Source organism: Solea senegalensis, linkage group LG2, assembly GCF_019176455.1.
Source record: "Solea senegalensis isolate Sse05_10M linkage group LG2, IFAPA_SoseM_1, whole genome shotgun sequence".
Lineage (NCBI taxonomy): Eukaryota > Metazoa > Chordata > Actinopteri > Pleuronectiformes > Soleidae > Solea > Solea senegalensis.
This window is the reverse complement of record NC_058022.1, coordinates 36,151,429-36,168,453: the sequence shown is the minus strand read 5'-3', so window position 1 is coordinate 36,168,453 and position 17,025 is coordinate 36,151,429. Positions and strand designations below refer to the sequence as shown.

Sequence of the window (17,025 nt, the reverse complement as noted above, 5' to 3'; positions counted from 1 at the left end):
GTAGTTGTTGATCCACTGCTGCCTCCATCACTAACTTCAAATGTGTTATTTTATGAGTTTGCCAATTAAAATCCTTCATTTGAATTTATATCAGTGACACAAAGTGACCACACGAGGCAGCAGTAGCCCAGCAGCTCCTGTGTCCCCGCGAGCTAACATGACTGATTTTCTCTGTGGACTTGGGTGTGGGAGAGTGAGTGGTTCACAAACTTCAGTTTCCTGTTGGAGAAGTCTGTCTAACCGTGAGAGAAAGACGTGAACGTGTTCTTAAGATACCTAGAATCAGTTTTTCCTGAACTGTTCCTTTAACTGTGCCACTAAAGCGCGCTAAATTGCAACCTCAGTAATAATCAGACAAAGGATTCTTCGGCAAACAGAAGCTGCTCGTAATCAGGCTCTGCTGTGGGGTCGCTGTTTCTCCTCAGCCACTCTCTGTGACTCTTCACCAGGGCCAGCGCCACCTGCTGGCTGCTCTGGGGGTTACTGCGCGGGTGCGAGGAGAAGTAGTCCCTCACGGCTTTGGTGGAGTGAGGGGACAGGCAGAAGCGAGCCTCAGAGGCGGATCCCTGCGAATCCACCTGCGACACCTTCAGCCCTGGGTCACTGGGCAGCTGAGTGTGGCTGAGGGCGGAGGCTTGCTCCACCAGCCGCTGACCAGGCTCTGAGGCGCGGCGAGCGTGGAGCCTGGCGTTACGCTCCACCTCCACAGAGTGAGATTTGCGTCGTTTGAACAGGGACAGGGACGGACCTCTGTGCTGGGAAAAGAAAGACGGAGACGACGACTGCTTCCGCTCCGTCACCTGAGGCTCTGCTGTCTGCTGTGTGGCGTCAGAGCAGTGAGACCAGGCAGGTACGGGCAGGTGGAGGCTTCCTGTGGAGCGGTGGTGAGACGGAGGTCTGTGTGCTTCAGGGTCGAGCTTCATCTTCACATCTTTTCTGGATCTGCAGATCTTCTGTTTCACTCCTCCTCTCTCACACTTGTCAGGGACTCCTCCTCCCTGTTGGTTGAAACAACATTGGATGATAATTTCATGATTTTAGCCACTTAGCACAAGACTCAGCGAGTAAACGACACCTTAAGAAAAAGTTTGGCCACCTTATAAAAGACTCAATTAATAACATTTACGTCAGTTTAAGTCTACGATAACGTGTGCACGTCTTTATCTCACTGTTCCAACAGGAAACTGAAGTTTATAAACCACTCACTCTCCCACACCAAAGCCCATAGAGAAAATCACGTGTCTTATTTAGTCAAATTCGGCATTTGAAAACCCAAGTTTGGATTGCCCTCAGTGACACAAAGTGACCACACGAGGCAGCAGTAGACCAGCAGCTCCTGTGTCCTTGTGAGCTAAAACCACTGATTTTCTCTACGGGGTTTGGTGTGGGAGAAAAAGATTTTTAAAAGTGCTGCAAAAACACCACAAAACCAAATAAAGCAAAGACTTTAGAAAACCATCTACTCACCGCAGTCTTGTCGTCGTCTTCTTGTTTCTCTGCGTTGTCTTGTTGGCTCAGTGAGAGTCTGCGGCCTTTCTTCACCCACGTGTTCAGGTGGAAGCCTCTGCTGCTCTTCACAGTTCCCCAGCTGAGAGCTTCTCTGGGTGGGGAAGCCTTTGGGACGGTGTTCTGCTCTGAAGACAATCTGAAGGGTGGAGGTGTTACAGAGGAGCTGCTGGAGGGCAGCAGCGTCCTGGGCAGGAGAAGACCTGGTCTGTCGCTGCTGAGGGAGTCCAGAGAGTCCAGGGAGGAGCGAGTTGGTGCGGGTGAGTTGGTGGTGGAGGAGAGGCTGGAGGAGCAGGCCTCACACTCTCCTCCTGCTCTCCTGCTCTCACCTGTGCAGTGTGTGTGACTGCTGGGTGTCTCCTTTGACAGATCTTCAGCTCCGTCCTCCTCCTCACCACTGAGGACCTCAGTGCTTCCTGAAGCACATGGTCCAAACTTAGCCACATATGCTATAGCCGGCTCTGAGTAGCGCCTCGGTCTGTGTGGACCCTCCGGAGACAGGGAGTCCAGTGTGGACGAGGAGCCTCCAGCCGCTGAGTCCTGCTTCCTGCCTCTGGTTCTCTCCAGACCGTGTAGACCTCTGCTTTGATCGTGGTCTCCTGGACCTGTGTCCTGGTCGCAGTCACTCGATGTGAGGATGGAGTCCAGGCTTCCCTGCAGCGGCTTGGAGCGGAGGCGGCTGCAGAAACTGGGCGATCCTCCGCTGCTGTTGTCCAGCTCGTTCTCCAGGCTGTCGTAGGAGGAGTCTGTCAGAGGGTAAGAACAGGACTCTGAAGGTCCAGGAGATAAAGAGGCGAAATAAATTAATCCATCACAAGACTCAGACTCAGTCAGAGCCAAAGCCCATAGAGAAAACCAGTGATTTAAGCCTGCAGGGACACAGGAGCTGCTGGTCTACTGCTGCCTCGTGTGGTCACTTTGTGTCACTGAAGCATGTCTAAATTAAATATTTCAAATACCAAATTCAAAAAATAAGACATGTGAACTTAGTGATGGAGGCAGCAGTGGATCAACAACTCCTGTGTGTGTGATGTTAAAATCACTGATTTTCTCTGTGGGCTTTGGTGTGGGAGAGTGAGTGCTTTACAAACGTCAGTTTCCTGTTGGAACAGTGAGATAAAGACGTGAAACACATTCTTCAAATCCTGCAGATGTAGATTTACCTGATCCAGTCTCGTCACAGTGCCGTCTCTGTGGCGGTCCTCCAAACAGAGACCGAGGGTCTTCTCCCAGAATCTGCTGACAGTGTTCGATCATGAACTTCACCAGCTCACAAACCTGCGGCGACACAAGCACATTTCTACACTTCACTGAGTCTGGTCTGGACCAGGTCCAGAAGTCAAGACCATACTAAAATTAGACCTTCATCCTCCTATAAAGCTGATTTCACAGATTCCAAAGAGAAAAGTCTGAGCTGAGGAGGCGACAGGTTCACAAGGTCAAGTCATCTGCTAACAGATGCTAACAGATGCTAACAGATGCTTTATTGTTGACAGATTTATGTAACCGCGCAAGTTAAAGTCATTAAATCAGACTCAGTCTGGGTCACAGTCACATTCCACAGTATTATCTCATTATTCTGCAAAATCCAACCTCCACACTGCAAAAAACTCAGCCAGGGGAAGTGAAATAAGTCTTGTTTTTGTAGAAAAGCCAAAATAATCAAAGGAAAAAGTATAATAATGATATTTTATGGTCAACTTTCTTCAATGTTGTTTTTCTTTGTTTGAAGGAACATTACAGTCTAAAAGTTTAATGAGCTCCAGAATTCCCTCAGGATCTAAAGTTTTAAATCATTAGTTCATGCTACAGCTTTCCAACTTCATGTTTATTTGTTAAAAAATAAAAGTTCAAACTGTAACCGACTAAATGATGTGAGGTCAAGTGTGAAACATTTAAACATCAGTTTTTCTCTTATAGAGTAAATAAAATGAATCTCTGTAAGAAGAAATAATCACATCTTTATGTTTTCAAAATAAAGTAACCTCAAGTCTTTTCATTTCTGATGATTTTATGACTTTTATTTTGAAATGAACATTCCACACGTCACCATGATTGAAGCCCTCTCACCTTCTTGGTCTCCTCCCCCTCCACCTCCGGGCTGCACGGCGCCCCCGGTGGCCAAAGCATGCTGGGAGCGATGCACACGGACAAGTTGAACGCGGTCATCTGGTTCTCGTGAGCGTTGCCCTGGATACCGTGCAGCAGCGCTAACAGGTGTCGCAGCAGCAGAGCGTTCTCTCTCGGGAGGCGACAGATCATCCTGCGGGGGGCGCAACAGAGGGAGTCACCATCGCTCACACGCGTGTGTGGAATCATCACCGTCGTCAGGGTGTCACGCGTGTGTGACGTTGTTACCTCTGCACGTCCTGCACCTGCTCTTCCTCCTCCTCCTCTTCCTCCAGCACGTCCATCCACTCTTCGTGAAGTTCGCAGCACAGCAAGCTGCCCGGGATGTTACGTAAGAAATCCTGAAAGAACATACACGTGTGATGCGTTTGTGTCAAGAAAACACGTCAGACAAGTTCATTCATGTATATCAGTGTGAACGCTCCATGATTCACGATCATTTTCACTTGTATCGTAACATTAAAAATCAGCTCACGTTCAGCGCGAACGCTCCATAATTCACGATCATTTTCACTTTTATCGTAACATTAAAAATCAGCTCGTGTTCAGCGCGAACGCTCCATAATTCACGATCCTTTTCACTTTTATTCTGCGATGTTCTTTGTCGCTTGTTCTCGGTGAATGAAAATGTCGACCCTGATGTGTGAACACATGACACACTTTATAAACTGTGTGTGTGTTATCCCTGCGGATAACGAGAGATTATAATCCAGATTACATGAACAATCCCTGCTGCTCTGCTGTGAACACTTTGTCCTGCTGTGATTCAACAGTGAAGGAGATTAGATTATTGTGTGAGGCTCACATGACTGAGGCTACATTTGTTTTGAACTGACGCTGAGATACATTTTGGCCACTAATGACTACGTAATCTGTAATCTGTAATCTGTTCACTGGAGACCAATGTCCTAGAGGCTTTTTTCCAACGTGAAATGGCGTGACGTTTCCTCGCACCTTAAAGACTCCGGCGATGACAAAGACGTGGTCACATGTCAGAGGAAGCTGGAACTCTCCAGCGTCCAGAGAGTCTCGCAGCTCTCTGACCGCGCGAGCTCCCGCCGGACGCCGGAAGATTCCCCGCGTCCACGGCCCCTCGTGGTACAGGAACGCCAGCATGTCCTGTGGAGTGAGGCATGATGGGTAAACACGGACATTAACTCGTTGTTGTGTTTGTGTAAAAAAACGTCACTCACCATGACGGGTTTGGGTAACGCGTCTTCCACACACACGCAGCTGAGATGGCGGCCGAACAGGCAGCCACGGGCCGCGCCAGAGACAGACAGCTCGTTCAGGTGAGAGGCGGAGCCTCGCCAGAAGGCCCAGGTGATGAGGGAACGCCTCCTTTTGAAGGACTTCTGAGAAAAATCTGAAAAGAAAACACGACATCACTCTGACTCTGCCACACCAAGGTCCAAAGAGAAAAGCAGGGATTCTAGCTGCGGGGACACAGCAGCAGCTGGTCCTCTTTAAAAACCACGCCCACCTGCAAACACCTGCTGCTGCTGCAGCAGCGATTCTTCGGGTCGAGGCTTCAGAATGAACTGACACTGCCTGCTGGCCTGCACGTGTCCCACCTGCAGCCTGTCTCTGTCCACAGGTGGCGCCGCCACCACCGCGTCCCTGGCCCCTGCCCCGCCCCCCTGAGACGCCGCCTGTCTCATGTGGTTCATGTGGACGCTGAACGGAAACTCGTGACCTGAGTGGGAGACGAGGAAGAGGATAACGTCAGTGTGTGATTGTTCTGTGGTTTAAGCGTCAGTCAGCTGACATCACACACTGACCAATCAGAGGATAGGGGGCGTTGTCCCTCTTTGAAATGACCCATAACTGGTAGTTTTTCACATTTCCCTGAGAGACAAAGCAAACAATAACCTGTCTATATACTTATACAGTATATGTACAGTACATACATGCTCCCGTGTTCGCTTTGACTCACTATGATGCTGAACTGCTGCAGAGCCAGTCGGATCACCTCATTGGTTGAATCGGAGTTGCTCACAGGAAGTGTCTTTGTCTGTGAAGGAAACAAACAAACAAACAAACGATGATTTCATTGTAACAAAAGAAGACGGAGACAGAAAAGAATCCTCCAGGAAACAAAGAAAATAAACGTACCACAGCAAAGCTGTTGATCCCTTTCCCGTAAACTCGCAGTGGAATTGTTTTAGGCTCCTCCCTCTCTTTCTCTTCTTTTATGCGACTTCAGAGAATGTGAAGGAGAAACACTCGGTGATAAACACACACACACACACACACACACACGCTCACATGTAAGGTTAGAGTTTACCTTTTGAGGAGTGAGAGCCATTTCTCTTTCTGTTCTGCTGAACTGAAACATCAGAAACAGCAGATTAAAGCCACAGAATCTTCATCAGTTTAAGTCATTAACATCATCTACAGAACATGTTCACGTCTTTATCTCACTGTGAGACAGACTTTTCCAACAGGAAACTGAAGTTTGTAAACCACTCACTCTCCCACACCAAAGCCCAGAGAGAAAATCACTGATTTTAACATCACACACACACACAGGAGTTGTTGATCCACTGCTGCCTCCATCACAAGTTCAGATGTCTTATTTTATGAGTTTGGCATTTTAAATCCTTCATTTGAATTTATATCAGTGACACAGAGTGACCACACGAGGCAGCAGTAGACCAGCAGCTCCTGTGTCCCTGTGAGCTAAAATCACTGATTTTCTCTGTGGGCTTTGGTGTGGGAGAGTGAGTGGTTTGAACACTTCAGTTTCCTGTTGTTAAAGTCTGTCTGACAGTGTGTGTGTGTGTGTGTTACCTGTACACACACACACAGTTACAGGTGGGCCAGCCCATGACAAAGCTCCTCTCTGTGTCGATGCTGCCCTCACACACCTCGTCCACGCAGCTCGCCGTCCACATCTCACTCACACACACCTGAGTCTTCAGCTTGAAGTGGTTCGCCGACCTGTGGACAGGGAGGGGCAGACCAGTGTGACCACACACACACTCTCTCTGTGAGTGTAACCTTTGAACTGTGTGTTGCTCTGACTTGGCCTTGGCGACGACCAGGACGTCGTTGAAGAGGAAGAGGTGTCTGTCCTGAGTCTGCATCCCCGTCCTCAGCTGAGCGTGTCCGTGCTGGAGGAAGCAGCGCTCTGAGGCCGCGAGGAAGGACTGCACCAGGGGACACGTCTCCGGACTCACGGGGACCAGGAAGCTGTCTCTGAAACAACAACAACAGCGTCGTCTTTTAACGAGGTTATTTTCTTCCTCACTTTCTCAGACCACACGTTCAAATACAGACTCTATTAATAGAATCCTGATCCTGCACTAAGTCTGGTCACACATGGATTATCTGTGCCAGTGGATTCAACTCCACAGGTGTGTGTGTGTGTGTGTGTGTGTGTGTGTGTGTGTGTGTGTGTGTGTACGTGTGTGAGACCAGTACCTGGACAGAGTCTTGGACCGGGTCAGGGCCTTGGTGATGACCAGAGACGGAGCAGACTGACGGCGACAACTCTGAGACTTCATCCTCTGAACACAAACAACATCACAACACTGTCTTATCATTGTTATTATTATTATTATTATTATTATTATTATTCTTGTTATTTCCTTCTCCACCTTTACTGTGAGTCTACAGTCATGTGTGACCTTGTGTGTTCATGTGTGACCTTGTGTGTTCATGTGTGACCTCATGTGTTCATGTGTGACCTCACATGTTCATGTGTGACCTCACATGTTCATGTGTGACCTCATGTGTTCATGTGTGACCTCTCGTGTTCATGTCTGACCTCACATGTTCATGTGTGACCTCATGTGTTTATGTGTGACCTCACGTGTTCATGTTTGCTCTGCTCGCTCGTTGATCAGAGCTCGGCCTCCAGAGTGACGTGAATGAAGATTAGCTGTGGTGATGAAACCTTCATCTGTCTCTGCTCTCTGACACGTTCTCACACACTCACTCTGCATGAAATGATGCTGTATTTCACCTTTTCACCAGCAGGGCGGAGCCATCTTCACCAAGATGACTTTAAATTGTCTTTTTTTTATATATATATGGTTGTATGAGGAGGCACCGACAAAGTCCTGACTTCACCGACAGAGGAAAACAAGGAAAAAGTGATTTCTCCCACACCAAACCCCATAGAGAAAATCAGTGATTTTAGCTGCAGGGACACAGGAGCTGCTGGTCTACTGCTGCCTCGTGTGGTCACTTTGTGTCACTGAGGTCAATCTGAACAAAGTTTTTCAAATGCCGAATTTGACAAAATAAGACGATAGAACTTAGTGATGGAGGCAGCAGAGGATCAACAACTCATGTGTGCTGTGATGTTAAAATCACTGGTTTTCTCTATGGGCTTTGGTGTGGGAGAGTGAGAGGTTTACATTTACATTTATATCTGTATAGGTGTCCTGTTCTTCATCCTGTCGTCTGTCCCTGAAGCCTGACCTGACTCAGCCCTGACCTCAGCCGTGACCTCTGAGGATAACGAGACGCTTTCTGTCCAGCAAAGGTTTTATTTTGAAAATCATACCCGTTTATTTTCCTGCTCCATGCTGCCTCTCCTCAGGCTGACGTCCTCCTCCACCTGCTGCTGCTGCAGTGGGGACATGTCCATCCGGCTGTCCCCACGTCCTCTAGCTCACTGTCTGGCTTTCCTCGCGTCCTCCAGCTCACTGTCCGGCTGTCCCCACGGCCTCCAGATGTTCTGCAGCTCTCTTTCCAGCATCGAAACGTCCTTCAGCTCAATGTCCAGCCTCCAGATGTTCTGCAGCTGACTGTCCAGCCTCTACACTGAGTGTCAGTGTCTACACGTCCTCCAGCTCAGTGTCCAGTTGTCTTTACATCCATCTGCTCACTGTCCAGCCTCCAGATGTTCTCCAGCTGCCTTCACGTCCTCCAGCTCAGTGTCCAGCTGTCCTCAGCGATTCAGAGCTCAAACAAACAGCATCTGAACTCAAACCTGGAGCAGCCACAGTGAACTGTGTTAGTCTGCAGCAGCAACAACAACAACAACAACAACAACAACAACTACAGGAGAGACACATGACACACAAACAATGACAGTAACAAACCTCATGAGCTCTGTCAGAGTGTGTGTGTGTGTGTGTGTGTGAGAGAGAGTGAGAGTGTGTGCGCTCACCATGAGTGTGAAGCTTCAGTCTGGATTATCCGCTGCTGCTGCGACACTTCTTAATGCGTCTTTACGCACAGAGAGGAGGCGGGGCCAACACTGTAAAAAAACTAAACAAAAAAAAAAGGCCCACGTATTTTTAACAGAATCATTCAGAGCACAGAGGAGATGAAACAGTGAAACACCACAATGACTCCAAACATACAACCTAACCTCCGCCTGTACATCAAACCATGACATCATCATCAATAACACCTGATTTCCTTCATTAATCAATAACTCCACCACGATCCGTCCTCTGTTAAAACACATTAATATGAACCGATTGATTGATGCAAACACACATACAATTTATAAAATAAGAATTGAAAGTGTTTATGTGTCCAAAATGTTTTTTTTATTTATACACAATAACATCAACATTAATATTGACGTCATAAATTAAGATAAAAACGATGTAGGACACTCTTTGGTGTCCCTTAGCTCACTAATTACGTTCATTTTGGACAAAAACTACTCAAAAACAAGATTTTTGTTTATTTAGCTGCTTCAGTAAAGTTTGTAAGAAAAGAAAAACACGGTTAAATTCTAGTCTTTCACACAGTTTTGTTGTTAGCTTCTTTTCTTATCTGGGCGTTAGCGGAGCTCGTTAACATGCTAGGTGGACGTGCTAATAAATGTAAAATCACGCAGAATCTCTCATGTTTTATAAACTTTCTTTTTTAAGCGCAAAATCTGCTTAAATTATTCATATTTCTGTATTACCAGTGTGCAAACATTTACTAATAAAACCCTTTTAACCACCGGACCTAGCTTGCTAGCATAAAAGCCACATGAAGCGTCCATAAACACGGATATAACACGGCTAACATCACGTCCTTGTCACTATTTCAGTAATAGTTCAGTTGGATTAACATTTCGAACCACACTCCCTACCAGACGGTGGCGGTAATGCACCCAATCGTTGTTTGCCAACCGCCATTAAACCTCAGAAAAGAAAGAAAGAAAGAAAGAAAGAAAGAAGTCCTTGTCACGAGTACGCTAACTTTTACTCCTTCCTCGGCATAAAAACGAATGCTATAGCACAGCTCATTAGCGAACATCATCACTTTTACACAATCCTCCAGCATAAAAACTTAAGAAATTCAATTTTTAAAGTTCGAGACTACTTGAGTTGGTCATAACGTTAGCCAGAACTAGCTAACAATAGCTAGCTAGCATAAAGACTTTAAGTGGAGTATTATTGCTTTAATACTTTAGTTTACTTGCTGTTTTATGGCGAGGTCAGAAAAAGTGGAACATTTAGAGAAGCAGAAGAAAGGAAGAAAACAGTTGCCCCTGAAAAGTGAGAAGTGGGCCACAAAGTGGGCTAAAGCAGAACCAGGGCGACTTCTCTTTCCCCAGATTATCCTCATTAATCCGAGCCCCGTTAAAAAGTGGATCAGTGGAATGATTGGCTTTCCTCTGCTGATAATGAGCAGCCCTGGGCAAAGAGAAGACACAAAACACACTTTTGTGTCCGTGTCACACTTCTGTTCAAATGTCCTCATAAAGACAAAACACACGGACAATATTCATGACATAAAACATGAAAAATACAGTTTTTCATCATCTCAAGTTAAAAAATAATAGACTTTTAATTTTTCACCATAATTTTTGACCAGACAAACACAGTGGAAACATTCTTCAGTTGTATTATGTCAAACAAAAAACTTTTTTTTTTTTTTTTATTGAAACCACACTGTGGCTGATTCACTAAAAATAAACCAGGTCTTATGAAAGATTTAAAAACACGTGATATCACACGAAGGAGAAAAAAAACAAGCGTGATCTCTGATGCTCCACATGTGTATTTATTCAATTAAACTTATGTAAGTTTGATTCATGAAGTCATGTGACTGTACGGCATTTAAGAGACAAATATGTTTGAAAGAAATCACAGAAAAGCACGTTTTTTCCTAAAAAATGTTTTTGTCCATCAGACACAGGGGGCGCTGAAACCTCCACTTTAAGTCTGTTGTGTTTTTAAGAGGAAAAAGTGAAAATGAAGGTTCTTAAATGTCTGAATGTGAACTTTTGTTTTCTCATGTTAGCAAAAGTATTCGATTTCTGTAGGTTATCTTTGCTTTAAAAAAACAACATAGGCCGAGGTTCTGCTCCTGATGTCACCTTAAAGGTGTGACCCGTGTAGGATTAGTGACCTCTGGTGGTGAAGTTGCAGATTGCAACTATCGCATATAGTGTGTAAGAGAAACTACGGAGGCTGCGAACAATCGTAGAAAAGCCTCCTGTACAAACACAGCAGACTGAGCAGATGTCAGCGTCTGCACGATCTGAGTTAACAAAAACACAACTGTTCTTATTTCATTTTTCTATAATATAATAAATAAATCAAAACATAGTTGTAAATATTCTGTTCAAATTCAGTTCATAGAGCCTCCTTAATTCTATGCACTGCACCTTTAAAAAATAATGGTTTAGGTTGTTATTTTCAAGCGTGGGTTTGTGAGGTCCTGAGAGAAAAGTTTGTAAACCACTCACTCTCCCACACCAAACCTCATAGAGAAAATCACTGATTTTAGCTCGCAGGGACACAGGAGCTGCTGGTCTGCTGCTGCCTCGTGTGGTCACTTTGTGTCATTGAAGTTAAAGTGAACGAAGGATTTCAGATGCCGAATTTGACAGAATAAGATGTTTGAACTTAGTGATGGAGGCAGCAGTGGATCAACAACTCCTGTGTGCTGTGATGTTAAAATCACTGATTTTCTCTATGGGCTTTGGTGTGGGAGAGTGAGTGGTTTACAAAGTTCAGTTTTCCTGTTGGAAAAGTCTGTCTTAAGTTAAGTGTCTAAAATCAGTGATTCTTTGTGCTGGTGAGTCAGCTGATTCACTCATCCACACTAACCCTAACAATCACTTAAATTCACATTATTTGCTGAAGTAAACATTAAAAAAGCCATTAGATTCAGTTTTTTTCCACAAAATGAACAACTACATCCTAAACAGAAGACATGTTTTTAAAAAAATAAAATAAAGCAGTAACAAAGATCCATGAGGTCAGTATCTGCGGCGTTTGTTATTTGGCCCATCAAAGACGCCCCCTGCTGGATTTCCCATGCCAAACCCCGTGGCTGCTCCTCCTTGAGGGCCGAGCTGCTGCTGCTGCTGCTGTTGCTGTTGCTGCTGTTGTTGTTGCTGCTGCTGCTGCTGCTGCTGCTGCTGCTGTTGCTGCTGTTGCTGCTGCTGCTGCTGTTTAGGTGACTCGACCTCAGGCCGACCCCCCACTGATCCACCCTGCGAGTATCTATCGTTTCTCTGTGACGATGTCGCAGTAACGTGGAGAAGAAAAAGAAGAAATGTTTCCATTCAATCTACAGATTTATGATCAATTGGGATTTTTATGTTGATTAAACTCAAGCTCTGCGGAATTTTCCAGATACGTTACCATGGCTCCGTTCTCTGGCATTAACTGCACGCCCATGTTTGGACTTCCCTCCGGGCCGATGGCTCCGCCCCTTCCACTCAGGCCCATCATCTGAGCGCCCTGGTTAGCGCCGGGCGCAGCAGAGGCCTGGTTGTAACCATCTACAAAAAGCAACCGTTCAGTGTGTAAGTTACAATTTTAGCTTGAAATGATATCACAATATTCCATGGTGATATCACTGTAGTGATACTGGCGACAGAATTTCAACATAAAAGTGTTGTTTTTTTGCCATTTAAACGACACATATTTCACAATAAAATGTATTTCTGATGCAACATGAATGAAGAAATAAGAAAATAAACACAGCATTGTGAAGTTTGAACGAGATATCACAGCGTAACCACGGTTAGTGTTGAAGTGAAGGACTCACACGTAAATGATAATAATAATGATAATCCAGACATTTTACCTCCACGCGGGCCCAGATCCCCCGCTCTCATTTCCTGTTCCCTCTGCAACAAGAGAAGAAGAATGAAAGTGAGTTCACTGTCAAACATCCATCTATTTATGACGAGCAACAAACGTGGAGTAAAAACAGCAACAATAAAGAGATTATTCCTCAGTGCAGTGGTTTAAACAGGAGACACTGCCCTCTAGTGGTGAGTCTTCATGTGTCCTCAGCTCCAAATCATAGATCATCAATAATCATCGTTAGCTCGGGCTGCAACGATTAAGTGATTACTAATTAATGAATCAATCCATTTCTATTACTATTTTGATCAAGGATTAATCGTTTTTTAAGAATTTCTCTGATTTTTCAGCTTCTTAAATGTGAATATTTTCAAAAAGAAATCATGAAAACTCATTTCAAATTGTAGACATGAAAACCACAACATTTCAAGGATTTCACATCACATTTTCCTATATTTTATGGACCAAACCAAAAACTGATCAATAAATAAAGAAAATAATCCCGAGCTGCAACCCAAGTTAATCCCAATGTTTGATGAAAAATGATTTTTGTGACTTAGAGTTTGGAATCAGAGACAACCACAGAAAAAGCAAATGCATCAGCAAACATGTCAAAATCCACAATCAGACAGATTTAATCCACGGATTGTGTGGATTAAAAACACAGTAACAGAATCACAGTAAGATGCTGGTTGGGATTTCTCTCCGTGTTTGTGCTGACGTGATGAAGCCAGGTGAAAACACACACACACACACACACACACACACACACACACACACACACACACACACACTCACATTTTCCAGGTAGTTTCCAGGTTGCCTCCTCAGCTCCTCCTGCTCTCTGTGCCTCATCATCTCCTCCTCTCTCCTCCTCCTCTCCTCCTCGTGTCTGACAAAAACAGACACAAACACTGTAAATACCCTCTCAAATGAATACAATTCACTCATTACTACCTTTTATTTCAGATAATACTTCTTTTTTTTGTCTTTGTTAAATTAAAGTGCGTTAAAGCAGAATAATACAGAACATTCCGTGTGTTTGATGGTTATCAACGCAGCAGCCTTCAAGAACAGGGAGAGTCATCACAGATACTTAAAATATCAAAAACAGTGCTCAGCTTTAATCCATAGATTAGCATGTACCAATATACGTCACTGTTAATATGTGAACATGAGTTACAATGTGAGGTGAAATGGAAATGATCTGCTCCGCTCAGTAAAATGTTACCACTGTCGATAATTAACAAGAAAACAATGAGAACAACACAAAACTCCTCTTTATAACTCGTTTTATTTGCCTCGGTGGCGTGTGTGTGTGTGTGTGTGTGTGTGTGTGTGTGTGTGACTGTACCTCATCTCGATCTGCTTGCGTCTCTGCAGCTCCTGGTTCCTGAGCTCCTCGAGCCTCCTCAGCTCCTCCTGACGTCTCATCAGATCTGGAAAACACGCGAGAAAACGTGAAAAGGAGAAAAAGGGCGGCGATAATGAAGGAGGAACAGTGTGAGGATAGAAGGAGCCCTGACCGTGTCTCATCATCATGAGCTGATGCTCGTGTTTGGCCGCCTCCAGCTCCGCCTCCAGCTTCTCTTTGGCCTCGCGGATGCTTTTGTCCACCTGCTCCTTCTGCTGCTTCTGCAGCTCGTCCAGAGCTCTCCAGCGACACGAGTACTCAAAGTCAAACGTGCCGGGCTGAGCGAAGTGTGGCGGCTGCTCCCGTTCTCTGCGGACAGGAGAAGACACAACTTACACACCTGCTACACAGCTGCAACACAAACCAACACACACGTCTTCACTCACTTGAGGTACTTTGGGATTTTCTGCAGCAGCTTCTCAGGGAGTCCCTCGTCGTCGTCTACGTGCTCTGACGGCTCCACGATGGCGGGACACGGCGTGCTGCAGACACAGAGCAGCCACTCAAACTCAGTCTAACTTTGTTTCCACGGCGACGACAAAAACAAGTACAAGAGAGGAGGAGGAGGCAAAATTCAGAGGAGGAAAAGGTGCAGTGAGGAGGTGAAGAAGTAGAGAAGGGAAGAAGAAATTAGAGAAAAAGACCAAATAGTTTTCAGCTTCCTCAGTGTGAACATGTTCTGATTTCCTCCTCCAATTACTAATATTAATATTAATAATAATAACAATAATAATAAGAAGAAGAACAAAGTGATTTGAAACAACAAGTACTCGATTCATTAAGAAAATAAAGGACAGCTTAGTCGATTATGAATCGATACAAAAGTGCTGTAATGATAGAAATAAGAGGAAGAGGAAGAGAAGAACAAGAATGTGCAAAAAAAGAAGAGGAAGAAGAAGGACAGAGGAAAGAAAATGACTGAGGAGGAGGAGAAGGAAACTAAAAGGAGAAGTTTATTTACAAATAGTTCTTTTATTTGGTCCAATGTTTTGTTTTTGACCCAAAAATCATAAAACTTGTTGTAAATATGTAACAAAACACTCAAACCGACTAAAGGACTATCAAGATGTTGACAATCAATTAAGTAATGGACTAGTAATAGATGACTGAAGCTCCTCCCCCTCTGACGATATTAAAGCCGCTCGTGAATTCACAAAGATCTAAATGGGCCTGATGTTGTTGTTTGTTTCTTACGTGGTGAGCAGCAGCGCTCCCTCGGTGCAGCGCTCCAGAGCTTTCCGCGCCGCCGCCTTGTTCGCAAACTCCACGATGCCCCGCCCCGTGGGACGCCCGCGGTCGTCTGTCACCACGACGGCTCGCTCCACGGGTCCAAACTGAGAAAACGCCTGAGAACACGAGAGGTCGTCAACAACGTCAACAACAACTCAGTGAGAAACAGAGACCACAGCGGGGACAGGAAACAGGAAGTCCCTCCACCGCTCTCTCACCTGCTCCAGCAGCTCGTTGGTCACGACGGGCAGAAGGTTGCGGACCGAGAGGGAGGCGCCGTGTGTCGCAAACCGGACCCTGATTGGTCGATTGTTCAGAATCGTCCCGTCCAGCTCTGCTTTAGCGATCTCTGCCAGCGTCTTGGTTTCCTGGGAGACGAGAGGAGCAAAGAAGAATATTTATTAAAACTAGGGCTGCAATAATAAATCCATTACTAAATGAATCTGAATCAGAAGAAATAATTAAAACTGGACATGACATTTAAGAACATCATTTCCAAGTTTGATAAACAATAATTAACGTTTTCCAACATTTTATGGACCAAATGATGACTCGATGAATTGGGAAAATAAATGACAGATTAATCTATTACGAAAATAATAATTAGATGCAGCTCTACAGTTTTTACAAAGGCTATTTTATATTTCTCATGCAAATATGTTCAACTACTGTAACACCAGACTTTAATCATTCACAGTCATTTAAAGCTATGTGATTTGATATCAGTGATTAAAATCTACAATATAAAATTATAAGTACATCTTAAAGTGTAACACCTTTGAATACAACACTTAAACGTTTGCATCCAGAAAAGCTGTGACCACTTGTTTACACTCTGGTCTTGGAGCGGCCAATCCCCGCGTCTACGTGTTGACGTCACTGGTGACGCCCGCGTACGTGCAATAACATTGAATATTAGCAAGCTAGCTAATGCTAACATAGCAGCTAACGCCTGTTCTCCACAGTTCTGTATTAAATCTATAAAATCCACCTAAAAATAAAGTTTAAATTTAAAGAGGAGGTTGATACAACATGGCGGTGCAAGCAGCGGGAGGCGAGGAGTCAGTCATACCAGGCGAATGAAGCCGAAGCCCCGCTCTCTGTTGATGAACACCTCGTTCACGTTCCCATATTTGGCGAACATGTTGGTGAACTCTTCCTCGGGGATGTCGAGCGGCAAACAGCCGACGAACAGGCGACACCGCTGCGTGAACGTCTTCTCTCCAGGTCTCCGAAAACTCGCGATATCCAGAGTCATTTTAGCCGGAGCTTCTCCGCTTCCTTCCCCGGCTCCCTCCGCTTGCTCCGCCGCGGGAGACGCCTCCTCATCCGGCCGCTGCTGCTGCTGCTGAGGTGCCGGGCTGTCTTTGTTCGCCGCCTGCTGCTGCTCCATGGCCGGGGAGTCGGTCCCGCGCCTCCCCGGTTGAGGAGAGCCGCTGTTCGGCGTGTTTCTGTTGGACATATTCGCACGGAAGTGTGCGTGTATTTGCGCGTCCACGGTGAACTCAAGTTTGTAGTAACGACGAGCAGAGCGCGCTCATCTGCCTCCAAAGATGGCGGCTCACATGGACACACAGGCTGCAGTTACCTGAGCCGCCAGCAGGGGCGCACCAACACAATCAAATATAATACTTGCAATAACAGATCACAATTCTGCACTTTAACTACTTGTTTGAACATTTACAAAAGTACAGATACTCAAAGAAAAGTTTGATCTAATATTTCACACTCAGT

The 17,025-nt window shown here is 45.3% G+C and overlaps 2 protein-coding genes across 5 annotated transcripts; both read right to left on the bottom strand.

Annotated features, from left to right (window-relative positions):
• Nucleotides 1-177: 177 nt before the first annotated feature.
• LOC122783184 (rho GTPase-activating protein 20-like) lies at nucleotides 178-8,954 on the bottom strand. Of its 4 annotated transcripts, XM_044047873.1 has the most exons (17): nucleotides 8,762-8,952; nucleotides 8,153-8,581; nucleotides 7,063-7,148; nucleotides 6,664-6,837; nucleotides 6,430-6,579; nucleotides 5,924-5,965; nucleotides 5,752-5,836; nucleotides 5,573-5,650; nucleotides 5,418-5,484; nucleotides 5,120-5,332; nucleotides 4,830-5,002; nucleotides 4,591-4,755; nucleotides 3,865-3,977; nucleotides 3,577-3,769; nucleotides 2,670-2,784; nucleotides 1,468-2,276; nucleotides 178-998 (listed from the first exon to the last, which is right to left on the bottom strand). In XM_044047873.1, exons 2-17 carry the CDS (start codon nucleotides 8,234-8,236, stop codon nucleotides 351-353), a joined length of 3,195 nt encoding a protein of 1,064 aa, XP_043903808.1. In that variant the 5' UTR covers nucleotides 8,237-8,581; nucleotides 8,762-8,952; the 3' UTR covers nucleotides 178-350. The 4 variants fall into 4 exon arrangements, with proteins under 4 accessions (XP_043903808.1, XP_043903796.1, XP_043903779.1 ...); XM_044047861.1 differs by having other exon boundaries at nucleotides 1,468-2,252; nucleotides 6,430-6,837; nucleotides 8,762-8,954; XM_044047844.1 differs by having other exon boundaries at nucleotides 6,430-6,837; nucleotides 8,762-8,953.
• Nucleotides 8,955-10,584: 1,630 nt separating this feature from the next.
• pspc1 (paraspeckle component 1) lies at nucleotides 10,585-16,861 on the bottom strand. The gene is made up of 10 exons (XM_044017574.1): nucleotides 16,364-16,861; nucleotides 15,510-15,659; nucleotides 15,256-15,407; nucleotides 14,448-14,543; nucleotides 14,174-14,370; nucleotides 14,002-14,086; nucleotides 13,446-13,539; nucleotides 12,646-12,688; nucleotides 12,198-12,337; nucleotides 10,585-12,067 (listed from the first exon to the last, which is right to left on the bottom strand). Exons 1-10 carry the CDS (start codon nucleotides 16,751-16,753, stop codon nucleotides 11,810-11,812), a joined length of 1,605 nt encoding a protein of 534 aa, XP_043873509.1. The 5' UTR covers nucleotides 16,754-16,861; the 3' UTR covers nucleotides 10,585-11,809.
• Between the last annotated feature and the right edge of the window lie 164 nt (nucleotides 16,862-17,025).

What these genes read in the sequence shown, in the direction of transcription:
- pspc1 (XM_044017574.1), bottom strand. Translation starts at nt 16,753, where the DNA reads ATGTCCAACAGAAACACGCCGAACAGCGGCTCTCCTCAACCGGGGAGG. An exon ending in GCTCATGATGATGAGACACG is followed by an intron (nt 14,087 to 14,173) that starts GTCAGGGCTCCT and finishes CGTGTTTTCCAG; the next exon opens with ATCTGATGAGACGTCAGGAG. An exon ending in TGCCAGAGAACGGAGCCATG is followed by an intron (nt 12,068 to 12,197) that starts GTAACGTATCTG and finishes ACATCGTCACAG; the next exon opens with AGAAACGATAGATACTCGCA.
- LOC122783184 (XM_044047844.1), bottom strand. Translation starts at nt 8,236, where the DNA reads ATGGACATGTCCCCACTGCAGCAGCAGCAGGTGGAGGAGGACGTCAGC. An exon ending in CGCCCCCTATCCTCTGATTG is followed by an intron (nt 5,333 to 5,417) that starts GTCAGTGTGTGA and finishes TCTCCCACTCAG; the next exon opens with GTCACGAGTTTCCGTTCAGC. An exon ending in CTGTGACGAGACTGGATCAG is followed by an intron (nt 2,277 to 2,669) that starts GTAAATCTACAT and finishes CTGGACCTTCAG; the next exon opens with AGTCCTGTTCTTACCCTCTG.